At 37.7% G+C, this 12563-nt stretch overlaps 1 protein-coding gene across 1 annotated transcript in view; it reads left to right on the top strand.

The window, feature by feature from the left end:
- Positions 1 to 453: 453 nt before the first annotated feature.
- The window catches only part of FIGN (fidgetin, microtubule severing factor), a 97958-nt gene continuing 85848 nt past the window's right edge, over positions 454 to 12563 (top strand). Inside the window, exon 1 of the mRNA XM_074145551.1 lies at positions 454 to 648. Coding sequence (XP_074001652.1) covers positions 454 to 648 — 195 coding nt within the window. The remainder of the gene's footprint in view (positions 649 to 12563) is intronic.

Below are 12563 nucleotides of genomic sequence, written 5' to 3'. Positions count from 1 at the left end.
GGCCGGCGAGGGCAGCCGCGAAGGCCGAGCCGGGACGCCCCGGCCCCAGGCGGGGAGGCGCGTTGCGGCCGCGGCGGTGCGGGGGCGGCCGCGGCCGGGGGTACCTCCGCCGCCGGCTCCCTGCCCTGTTGTCGCCGGCCGCCGCTAGGCCCCGGCTCTATCCCCCCCCTCCCCAATCCCGCACCGCGGAGCGCCTTCGCGCCCGGGGGGAACCCCGCCGCCGCCGCGGAGGGAGCCCGCTGGCCCTGTCCCGCCGCCCCGGGAAGCGGGAGCGGGGCCGCGGCGCGGGCGCCCCGCCGCCCCCCGCGGGAAGCGGCGGCCCCGGCGCGCAGGGCCGCGGAGCGCCCCCGCCCCCCGCGCCGCTCCCCCTTTGAAAACTGATCTTTGGCTCTTCGCGTGAAAGTGATTTGAATTTGGCTCGGCGGCGCTCTGCGCAGGCGTCCAGCTGCTGGCATGCTGGCTCCTTGCAAAGCAGCTGTTTTGGGTTTGAAATTCCAACATGGCAGAGGCTGCAGTCAGTCTTCCCTTCAAAAACTTGGAATGATTTCAAATCATAGGCACCTTCACTTAACCCGAGCCCCCATTCATCAGCAAACACATCGGATCGATGCTACTCTAACCTATCGGGTTCTTGTACCAAATCTCCAGGTAAGAGGATTTATTTTTTTTTCCCTAGTCTTCCTACCATCGTTTTAAATTTTATTTAATCTTGAAGCTCTCCGAGACAACCGCGTATTTTTTTTAATCGCCCGCTTGCGCCCTAAATATTTTGCCTAATTCGCAGTCGATTTCTGATACTAAATACTCCGGTCTGCTTTCCTAATCGTAGTCTGGAAAGTACAGATATACAATCGCAGTGCATGGTTTTTCCTCCTTGATCATTGCCAACAATAGTAGGCAGATTAAGAGTTCGCGATTGCAAGCTCTCTCCCCACCACCTCCTCCTCCTAATTGGGTTTATTTTTAAGTTGCATGAAAAATAATAAACTGCAGGTAACGCGGGGCTGGACTTTGAGGCAACTAACTTCTGAGCAAATAAGTGCAAATAAGAATCTCGCAAAACAAAAGTTAGGTTTAAATTGCTGTGTCTTGGCTGGGGGGGGGCACGAATATGTCAGAGGAGCTGTTGCAGTAAAATGTAAGCACATCATCTTGGAGGGGGTACAGCGTGGTGGGCGTATTGTTGGCTCGGAAGGGAGAGAAAGATGTATAATTTAATGGTATATACAATCCACTGATCCTATTACTATCCTCCCTGGAGCTCTTGTTAGTTTCAATGGGAGTGAGTGAAATTGACATGGACTTGCATTCCTGGTCATGTGCTTTTTTTTCCCCTTTCTTTCTTCTCTTGTGATCTGAGATCCCCTTTTTGTTGATGTTGCTTTCCCACTTAATTATATGCATGTAGGTTAAATGAATACCTGACGAAAGGGCCCACGTTTCAAGGCAGTGACATTTGATAGCTGAGAGGAAAAGTGGCTTTAATGAAAAGCAACCTTTGGAATTCCTGCTTGTGAAAAATCCAATTCAGCTTTTTGTGCTGCCAGCAAGAAATGATCAGTAGCACCAGTGTTTATGGTATGTCCGTTTTGGGATCTACTTCCTTTGCATCTAAATAGCAAAGACAAATTTAAATAGCATGATAACGCACTGAGGACTCTGCATGCAAATATTTTGTAATAAATACCTAATGTCTAATAGTATATTTTCACTTGTGTATATATAAGCATTTTTTTCTCTTGCTATCATTTGTTTATAATTTCTGCTTTGATTATAGCATTAGTTTTGTCCATTGTATTGATCTCAGTTGTAAAACCTGAAGTTGCATGTTACTAGCAGTGCACTATATACACCACTGAACTCCAATGGTATGTAAATTAGTAAAACTCAGTGACTGGAGAAGGGGAAAATGCGTATCAATGAATATATACACCTATACGTCTATATACTTGTACATACATGCTGAAAATGCATCTTTTCCTTTTGCAAACTGGTATTTTTTGAGTATTTATTTGAACTCCAGCTGCTATTCCCTCTCTTACTTTCAGCATAATCATCTGCTAGAGGTTTTAACTGATGTGGGGTGGGGGAATGTTTTGCATGTAAACAAACAAAATTACTGTTGTGGCCAAATGTTTAATACTGTTTAATAAGTGGTATTTTATACTCAGTTTAAAAGTGACTGTTTCTCACTGCTCTGCTCTCAATGTGTAACAGAATGAAATAATCAGGTGCTGAAACTGGCTTCATTTTAACGGTCACTCTCCAGCCCCCCATGCTGCCCCCTCCTCCAAAAAAGTCAGATAAAATGGAGCATGGGGAATTTCATAGATCTCCTTGTGGTGCAGTAGATACACCTCTAGGTATGCAATTAAGGCTAAGGAACTAACAACAGAAGTGACTATTAGTCTGTTTTGTGCAACCAAAAAGGGGGTATGTTCACTTTTAATTGCGTGTGATAGCAACAAATAAGGATGGAGAGAGACCCTAGGAGAGAGAGCGAGTGTGTGTGTGTGTGTGTGTGTGTGTGTGTTTGGGATAAGGGGGAGGTCTGGCGTGTATGGCTGATGATCTCTCGTAATAACATATCTGAATGCAAGAAAGAAATTGAGAGAGGAGTTGCACAATGTACACTCCTATTTTGGTGCTGTAGGTGACTATATTGCTAAACATATCCTGGGTGCTATATGATGGGAACGATCTGATTGCATTTTGCATTTAGAACTTGTTGACTTTGAAGCGATCAATAAGGCAACTGTTTATTTTAGATGCACATAATTTGCCCTGAGAAATGTTTTAAGGAGGAGAGCGAGCGAGCGAGAGCGGAACGTTTTGTTTTTTTTTTTCTTTTTTTTTTTCCTAGAGCTGTTGGAGCGAATGTGATTGCCAGATGGGAGATTTCCCTCTGTGATGTTAAAGCTGTAATATATATTCAGAGCAGATTGGACTGCTGCTTGTGATGAGGAGGATATTACATTTATAAATTTTAAATCGGGAATCGGACAGTATGCTGAGAGCTGAAATTGGATGGTGTGGACGTTTTGGACTGTTAAATGCGATTCTCAGATAATAATAATAATTATAGTAGCAGTAATATATATGTGTGTGTGTAATAAACATGATACTGTTAGGCAGCCTTATATATTCTATGGCATTTAAGTATACATTTCCAAATATGATTTCTCCTCTCTTTTCCCCTTCCCTAAAATGTTAGGGGTTAGAAGTGGTTGGGGGGTGTGTGTGTGTGTATTTAAAAGCTCATTCTTAGGAGAAATCAAACATAACCAGGTTCCTGTTTGAGGAAAAGTTTCGCTAGGATTCTTGTTGCGGATACACCTCTTTCTGAGTTTTTGTTTTGCCCATGTATGTGGCCTGACAGTGCCACAATCCTGAAAGGCTGGAAAGTGGGAACTAGTCACACTCCAGCAGCTCTGCTGTTGCAAATTAAAAGTGTGTTGTGGTCAGGAAATGAAAGCTACAATGTCTCTTTTGAACAAGTCGTTTATCAAGAGAAACATCTATCAAGCAGTGACTTGTCACATTGATCCTCTAAAAGTTAGGTCCGAAGTGGAAGCTGCTTTGATGTTTTTGATGCCAAATTTATAAAATTGAAAAAGCTGGAGAGAGTAGGATGGATTTGCACTTAAAAATGACTCTGCTCTGGGCGTGACAAAATCATCAAGTATCTGTGATACAGAGCTGGTAAACCAAGGAGGCACTGGATCTTCTGCCTAATTTTTATATTATTGAAACTTAAGCTTCTACACACGGGCATCTCTCTTTATACTTTTAAAGATCCTCTCTGTATGCTCGTACATTTTTTCATCGGGGATATTTTCTTGCTTAGGAATACATCTGTTGCTTCCAAATTGAACCTTTTTCTGTTGTTTTTGAGAGTTCAGCTTGAGAAGGCAATTTCAGGTTTTTTTTTTCCTCTCATCGCAGCCTTGTTTCTTCTGTATTTGTAATCTCAGTTTCCACCTTTCCTCCCCATGAAGCAAAGTTTCTTTTACTGCCAAAGTAATGTTTATTGCAAGTAAGGTACATTTGAAGATATCTGTTTGCACAGCTTAAAACATGTTAAGAGTCCTGTTAAGTGTGTCTTCCCCTTCTTATCCTCTTTTTGTTTCCATTTTTGACATATGAACCACACTTTCATTCTCAACAGAAGCGGTGTATTTCAAATTGAATATAAAGTTGAGCTTTCAAGTAAAAAAAAAAAGACCAAACCAAAGTCTAAACCGATCTTTTATCTCTACTTATTTTCAACCATTTGAACTGTTTAGCAACTTTTTAGAAAAGTTTTTCATTTTGCATGAAGTTTGTGTTTGGATTATCAAGGAATCCCTTTGATGAAAGAGGGGTTTGGTGTTTGTTTTTGGAGGTTCCTTTCTCTTTTTCTCTTTTTCTCTTTTTCTCTTTTTCTCTTTTTCTCTTTTTCTCTTTTTCTCTTTTTCTCTTTTTCTCTTTTTCTCTTTTTCTCTTTTTCTCTTTTTCTCTTTTTCTCTTTTTCTCTTTTTCTCTAAGGTATGAGTGAAATCTTAAATCAGGATGCTTTGACTTTTTTTTCTTCAGTGTCATAAATGAGACTAATACTGCTTATGGATACTTGATAGAGACCCATTTGCAAATAGGCAGCTAACAGCAGCGTGGTGGGAGTTTTGGTGAGTGTTATACTTGCTAATTAATCATGTTTGAAATGAAGGAATCATAGCATGGTAATAAAGGCTCATTGTTGTTTGATGTTTGTAACAGGATGTGACTCCTACATGAATCTGGTGGGTTTGAGGTTTTTGTCGTTATTTCACCCCCTTCATAGTAAGATACTTTCAGTACTCGATCAAATTGTTTTTATTTATTGCAACATCTGTGAAAGCACAGGGACATTTGCTGCTTCTTTATTTTAGAAATATGAAGATTGTATTCTTATTGATATCTTCGTCACAGGGAAAAAATGGCAGTCTTATGTCATTAGCTGTTCTTTAAGACTTATTTTCTTTCAGCAGAGCCAAAAATTTTTCATTTTTTTTCCTGGATATAAAAAGCCTCCTACTCTTTTTCTTATAATTGATAAAATGGCACTTCATGAACTTTTGTGCCCTGCTTGCTTACGCGTATGTAGTTAGGGATAGCAACTAGAAATATATTCCATAGTAGTTTGTATACTAACCCTTTAAAAATTAAATTGTAAAACACACGGACAGTGTTTTTGTTTCCTTGTTTTGGTTTTTAATATGACTCTTATCGGATGTGTCATCTTCAGGCTTTATTGTTCACCTTTCAATTAATAACTACTGTATACAATGGAGAGAGATGTGACAATCTTTTTCAGACTGCAAAGCTTTAGTTTCAAAATTTAGTTAATTAATTAAGTCTATTTTATGCTGCATGAACGAGGTTTGAAGTCTGCTTTTGTTTAGATATTCTCCTCCTTTTTTAAAATATAATTCCTGGAGGAAAACTATTCTGTATGGTTCCTGTCAATATGTTTGTTCAGTGCATGCACACAAGAAGCATTGAATATAATGACTGATCTTCCTGTAGTCCTAATCATCAATTAATAGGCTTATCTGCTTGTTAGGCGTGGGTTTAATGGTACAGAATCAGCATGAGATCTGTGTATATGAAACACTTGTATGTTTCACTGTTGTTTATAACAGACTGAGTTTTGATCTAGCATTCCGAGATCTAATAATAGAAATATTTGGCTCCTTGCCCTCAATCAATATATCCCTTAAGAGAACAAACTTCACATAATACTTTCATAAAGTGCCAGATGTATTGATACCAAGTTGATAAATTTAATTACTGGGGTTTTATATTGATTCACTGATTTTATGATTGGAGGAAATTGTTCTGCAGACATTTCTGAAGTATTGAGGAATATTGTATGTCAATAAAGCTTGATTAATTGATCAATCAGCACTTTTTTCTCCTCAGTCATTGATAAGAAAAGGCATAAAAATAACTGTAAAAATAATTTGGGATAAACTAATTAGAAATTCTCATGTGTTGTTAACAGAGCACATGAGAAGCAAAGCACCATGCATGTGGAAAAAAATCAACTTTGAAGTGGAATTGTGCATATTGGGCCCAATCCTTAGGTGGTGTAAAGTAGTTTAGCTTTAAAGAGGTACAGTAATTTACAGCTCCCATAATCTGGCCCCGTGTTTGTTTTGGGGTTTTTTAGTGGCTTTTTTCTTTCTTTCTTTCTTTCTTTTTTTTTTTTTTTTCTTTTTTTTACTGCCATTCTTTGGCTTATTGGAAGCTGTTTTAAATCAGATATTATGGGCTACCAAAATATATGGAATTTTAGATAAGCATCTGATCCAAAATGAACAGTATAACTATAAAAGTAATTTGAAGACCTGTAAATTCAGGATTGTGTATCCCTGATATTGTTGCAGAGTATTAAACTCTTGCTGCTAGAGATGCTATCCTCTAAGTGAAAACTTATCTTCCGGGAAAGATCACTTCAGGTAACTCTAGGCTGGGAAAAGGCCTGGAGTTTTTTTGGTTGCTAAAATAATAACAAAAAATTTCCAATACATAGAATTAGTTATAGGGATATTTTCCAGGTGAAAAACCTTACTGGAGTACTTTGCTCCATTTCTGTGAGGCATGTGACCTTTTCACCCTATGTCAATGATATTTTTATAGAGTGTGTGAGAAATGCGAACATAAAGAAAATTCCTTACGATGATTCAATTTTTCTTTTTTCTTAAAAAAAAAAAAAAAAGAAAGAAAAATCTCTGAATCTCAAATCAAGGTATACATCTCCCTTAGTGAAACTGTATTCCTTTAAAGGATGATAGCTAATACAGAAGAACAGAGAAAATCCACTTGCAGTATGTTACCATAGGTTTCACAAATACAATCTTATCCTTCAAGGAGCAGAGAGTCCCAGACTGTAATGGAGGTCAAAGGAAATCTAAGGCTTTCAGTCCTTTAATAATTGTACCTGCAACCCCCCTGATCGGCATGTTAAAGAGAATGCGTGTATATGTATTATGTTTCTTAGAAGATAATTTGTATTTGCAGCAACCTACTAAATACAAGTGGACTTCACTACTACTGCTTCTAAATACCTGTTGATGTTGGTCTCACCGTGTGACAAGTGAGGGTAAAATGGAAAGAGAAATAGCTGGTCAATCTTGGTTACCAAAGTCTTGAGAAACTGAGGGAGAGACTGGGTTTTGACAGGTCAGTTTGAGAACGAGAAGAATACTAGAAAGTGTAATCTGCAGAGAGCACTACTCATTACGAGCATAGGAAGATGAGTGCAGTGACGAAAATGCAGAGTCTATGCCTCCCTTTTGCTGAGTTATATTGCTACGAGCTATCGGCACACACAGTATGGTAATAACAATATTGTATGTCTGTTCCTATAGTGCTAGTAACGGTACCTGTCAAACATATCATAATACTGAACTATCTATTTAATCATATAAGCAACACTCCTTACTACAATGGCTATTGTATTTGTACAATAGAAAGAACAGCCCTGTGTTATTGTATTTAAATAATGGAATAAAACTTTGTTCTTTAAACCATTTTTTTTTTTTTGCATATGGAAAAAAGTTTCACCTGTCTCAGCTATAATTAAAAATAATGCAACTACAGATGTCTGTCATGTCACTGATTTTTTAATTTTTTTTTTTATAATTGTCTATTAAGTGTGTGGTCTGATGTGCCATGAAACACTGAAACAGCAATTACCAGTCATATTATTTAACTGTTACTGATAAACTATTTTCTCAGTTCTTTTAAATTGTAGTGCATCTACTGCTAGTAGTTAAATTAGTAGTTAAAGTTAAATTAGTAGTTAAAGTTAACTGCTAGTTAGTTAAATTTAAAATATCCTGAAAGTGATGTGGACAGAAATGCTGAGATTATTTTGATGCAATAGCAAACTTTGGTGATGCAAGTCCATTTTTGCTCCAGGTTCCTTGAAATCACATATGGCTTTGACTTTGTTATCTGTTTTTAACCCTGCCGTATTCTACTTTTAATGTCATGTACTCTTTGTCAAAGCATATGGTTCATTTTCTGTATATGAATTGATCAATGCATGAAGATGTATGCCACAATTTATTTTGTGTGATATTTTTGAATGTGTGCATGTGTCAAGCTGGTTATAGATTGGTGATGATAAATTGGTTTCAGTAATCTGTATCTTATTTGCATTAATACTTTAGCAGTAAGAGCATACTGTGGTCAAACTTCATGATCTAAGATAGCTGTCTCACATCTAATTAAGCAGGGTCTGAATGAATGATTCTCTGGTATGGGTCATAATTAAACTTTTTGTTTCTCATCTTCAGTGTGATAAAATACTTAAGGGACACATAATGCATGTTTGCGTAAATCCTCCTAATCTGAATGGTATTTGCAAATGAATATTGAGAGGAGATGGGAGAAGAGGCTGGACCTGGTGGGCTATGGGAGTTTGTGGCAGGAATGTATCTTCACACTCTCGTTCAAGGTTTGGTTTTTTTTTTGGCTTGATTTAGAACAACTTCTATTTGCCTTTTAATATGGTGGAAATAGCATCCCTATCTTCCTCTGAGAGGTTTTTCCCCTTCTGTCTCCTCCGTTCTAGCATACAAGCAAGTCATTAATAAAAATACGTTTATACAGTGGGCTTGAATTATCACTTAATAAAACTATGAGAACTGTACTGCCGCAAAGATATTCCTAGACAGTACAACAGATGTTACCATGTGTGTATTTCTTCTGGAGACATGGTGAGGGAGAGAGGCAACAATTACTTTATATTACTGAGTCACAGCAGAGGGTGGATGGGAATGATAAAATTATATGCAGAAATTATTAATCCCCAACAATAGTATCAATATTGACATTTAAAATATTATGAACTGATAGCCCTGCTATACAAACTTCTGTGATAGCTGTGCTTTCAGATGAAAAGTAGCTATTTATATGCCTTACAGCTCAGTGTGGTCATGTTGAAAGTATGAACTTACTCATCACAGATTCTGAGAAAGTGCAGGTTAACGTCCTCTGTCTTCTTTAGACCTATCTGATTACTTCAGCCTCCTGTGTTGACACAGAGAAAGAAACAGCTAGATTCTATGCTGGAAGAATAAGGTTTGCAAGCACTGACTGATATAAGGTATCCCATTGTGATACTTAAACCAAATTTTAAAAAATCAAGCATCCTTTTCAAGTAAAACTTGAGAAACATAGAAAGGAACAGCAAAGATGTATCTGAACACACTTGAAGGTGCACCATGTGCTTTCAAAAGAGATCTTTTCCATCGCTCGTGGATAGTTCTACCATGAAAAGCAATATCAAAAGATCTCAGAAAAGTAACTATTCTTTTATGTCGTTGGGAACTCAGATGCTTACAAGATTGTTTCTGAGAAGGAAAAGAATTGATCCTATTTTCAGTCCCTTGTTGTTGGCATTTGTGGACCACATCACTATATACAGTATTGTAGAAATATACTCTTGGTATATGAATACAATTCTGTTTCCTCTTGCAGCTCTAAAAGAATAGTGCGTTGTTGCTGTACGCAAACTCAGTTTGGACAATATGTTTTTAAGAATTCTTTCTTACACTCTTTACAATTGTTATATTTAAAGTACATACGGAATTTGCTGAAGATCTATCAATTAAGTTTAAAGATCATCTGAATGATTAAAATAGAGAAATTCAAATTTAAAATAGTGTATATTGGTTTTTATGAAAGTAGTATAGGCTTAAAGTCACCTGTGATAATTTGTGAACTGGATATCCCTATTCAGTCAGAAAATTGCTGGATTTAAACTAGCGAGATTCACTTATTTTTAATACAGAAGGAGACTGTAGATTTGCTAACTCTTCAGCTGAACATACACTTAATTTACAAAATTAAGTGGGTTTGTGTTTACTAGTTTTAGACCTGCAGCTTTATATTTACTACCTATCTATGCTGGTGCTGTATTGAACATACTATAAATAGGGAGGTACTCTATTTTAAAGACAGTAATTTTCCATGTCTTATAGGATTTCTGATAATTCTTTATTTCTTACTCTTTGCCTTCAGTAAAAGCTGAAATAAATAGATTTTGGAAAATGTTCATGCAGCGATTAACCTTTTCTAATCATTCATTTTCATTTTGTTCTTTGACTTTTATTCATTTCATTTCATACTCCTGTCCTGTGTAGGACTGTTATGTCCTGTTATGCTACAACACTGGTGTATATTTTTGCTTTCAGTTTAAAAAATTTAGTGGTAACATTAATGTAGCTGATACCATGGTAGTCCCATCAAGAAATTTAATTTATTATTCAGATTAATATTAGTGTTGGTAGAGAGCTAAAACTGAAAGTCAGTAAATCCTGTGTAATGAAGGGTACAAAGCACTTCTCGTTATTTGGCCACTAGCATTTGTCAATGCAACAGTCATATCAAAGACACACCTTAATATGTAGAGAATCTCTTTGTTGAGACACATAGTTAAGTAAGTTTGAGAGGCCTTTGTTTTAAGCTTTTTTTTTTTTTAAGTTGGATGTAGGTATCTCATCATGTTCTTACAAAGACTGTGAATAACCAGCGCCTTAATGAAGGGCATTTTAAAAGTTTTCACTGGTTAGAAATGTTGAAAGAGTTATAATGTGATATTTCTTCCATCACCGAGCAGATTATCCATATGGTACAGAATAACAGACAAACTGACACTAGTATTCATTTGGAGTAAGAATATTCACCACTCATTAAGGAAAGATGTTTCGTTATTGAGTAATTAGCAAACGCACTTCTTCCTCACCCCCCACCCCCCAAGATGTCAACTGTTTAGAGATAGTAGAAGTCGTTGCTTTCATTCATGACAAGGAAGTCGGTTTTAGCTAAAGTTGCTGTTCCTTTCTGTTTCGGAGCTGCTACAACAGCTGCAGTTTGAGCTTGAAGGCTCCGAGTGGCTGAGATAACATCACGAATTGTATTGCATCTCAGCAAGTGCAATTCAGGTTTCCACTTTTGGGTGCTCAGTTATCAGAGGCGTTCGCTCCCTGCAATTTGTATTGACTTTGGGTATGCAGGTGTGCAACAAATCTTACAAGCCAGGTGATGGGTGTTCTAAGGAATTCCCCCAGATAACGGTAGGCATTAGCTTTATTTGTGCTTCTTAAGTGCAACAATCTCCCTATTGAGGTATTAATGCTGTATGATAGAGTAAATAGGGCTTTTTTTTTTTCCTGGTGGTTGTCAGAACACATTTTAAACTCATAAAAATACGGGTGTTACGAAAATGTACAATGTATGACTCGTGATTTTGGATGGAGGAAACTTTAAAATCAGTTTGTTACTGTGTAAATGTTCCAAAGAGCAAAACGCAAAGTAGATGATGCTGTTCTAATTGCAAAACCTCCCTTAGTTACCTTCTCCCTCCTCCTGATCCTCTTGTCCCTTCCCCCTCCCCCCCATGGCTTTTTTAAACAATTATGGGCATTGTGCTCCTTAATGGTGCATAGTTACAGTAAAGATAGATGTCCTCAAATAATGAGTTTCTAATAATAATCAGAGGGAGTTAGATTAAACTGGTTTTGTATAGAAATCTTACAGTGTGAAAAAGTACACCTAAAATCCTGAGATATATTTACAGGAGCTAAGCCTATTTACAGAGGACTAACCTAATTTTGTATCTATGCATGTGTGTGGGGAGGGGGGAGTAGAGGCGTATGTTTGTATGTGCCTATGTTTTTGTCCACCCGCTTTAAAGACTTCAGAAGATTATTTTTTTTAGTACAGATTTCTGTTTTGCTTTCTGATAACAGAATATGTTTTAAAATCACAACATACTAATTAGCTTCTGTGTTTACAATGGAAAGCTTGCATCCCTTCAGATGACGTTTAGCCATGCTCTTCTTTCTATTACTTCCTCCCCCCATCGTTTTCTTTTTTTCTCTATGAGACTTATTCCATTAGATTTGTTGCTTTCTTTCTTGTTCAAAAGTTGTGAAGGGAAGTAAATGAAAGTGCTAAGTACAGTAATAGATAATTGTTACTTTGAAGTGTTGTTGCTATATTGGCTAGGAAAAATATTTTTTCTTACAGATCCTGGATCAGCAAGGCTGTACAACAAACAGAGCAAAATAGTTTAACTTATGGTTTAGAAATACATATGCCATTTAAGCGGAAACAAACCCCCAAATCTCCCACATACCTTTTGGGGTTTGGTGAACAAAAGGTTGCTTGTACGCTCCAAATTCCCCTGGGCCTCAATTTGCAATACCATTATTTAAGCCTGGCTGATATAAACCCATTGCAGAGAAATAGAAGCTCTCCTTCCTGGCTTTTCAAAGACGTTCTGTGCCCCCCTCTCTCTGCCTACCCACATCCCCCAGCCCCCCTACCCTGCTCCCAGCCTCTCGGTCTTACCCTTCCACTGTGAAACTCTTTTGTATTTGAAATATAGTAAATGCAGAAATACTGTGCTTCTAAAGCACAGAAAAGTGCCATTCTGCGTGGTCTTACTGACATCTCTACCAACACACATGTAATTCTATCTTCTGACTAAGATCAAGGCTATAATCACTTTAATATCTGTTGTGTCC

Source organism: Numenius arquata, chromosome 3 (assembly GCF_964106895.1).
Source record: "Numenius arquata chromosome 3, bNumArq3.hap1.1, whole genome shotgun sequence".
NCBI classification, from domain to species: Eukaryota; Metazoa; Chordata; class Aves; order Charadriiformes; family Scolopacidae; genus Numenius; species Numenius arquata.
This window is presented reverse-complemented; position numbering and strand designations above follow the sequence as displayed.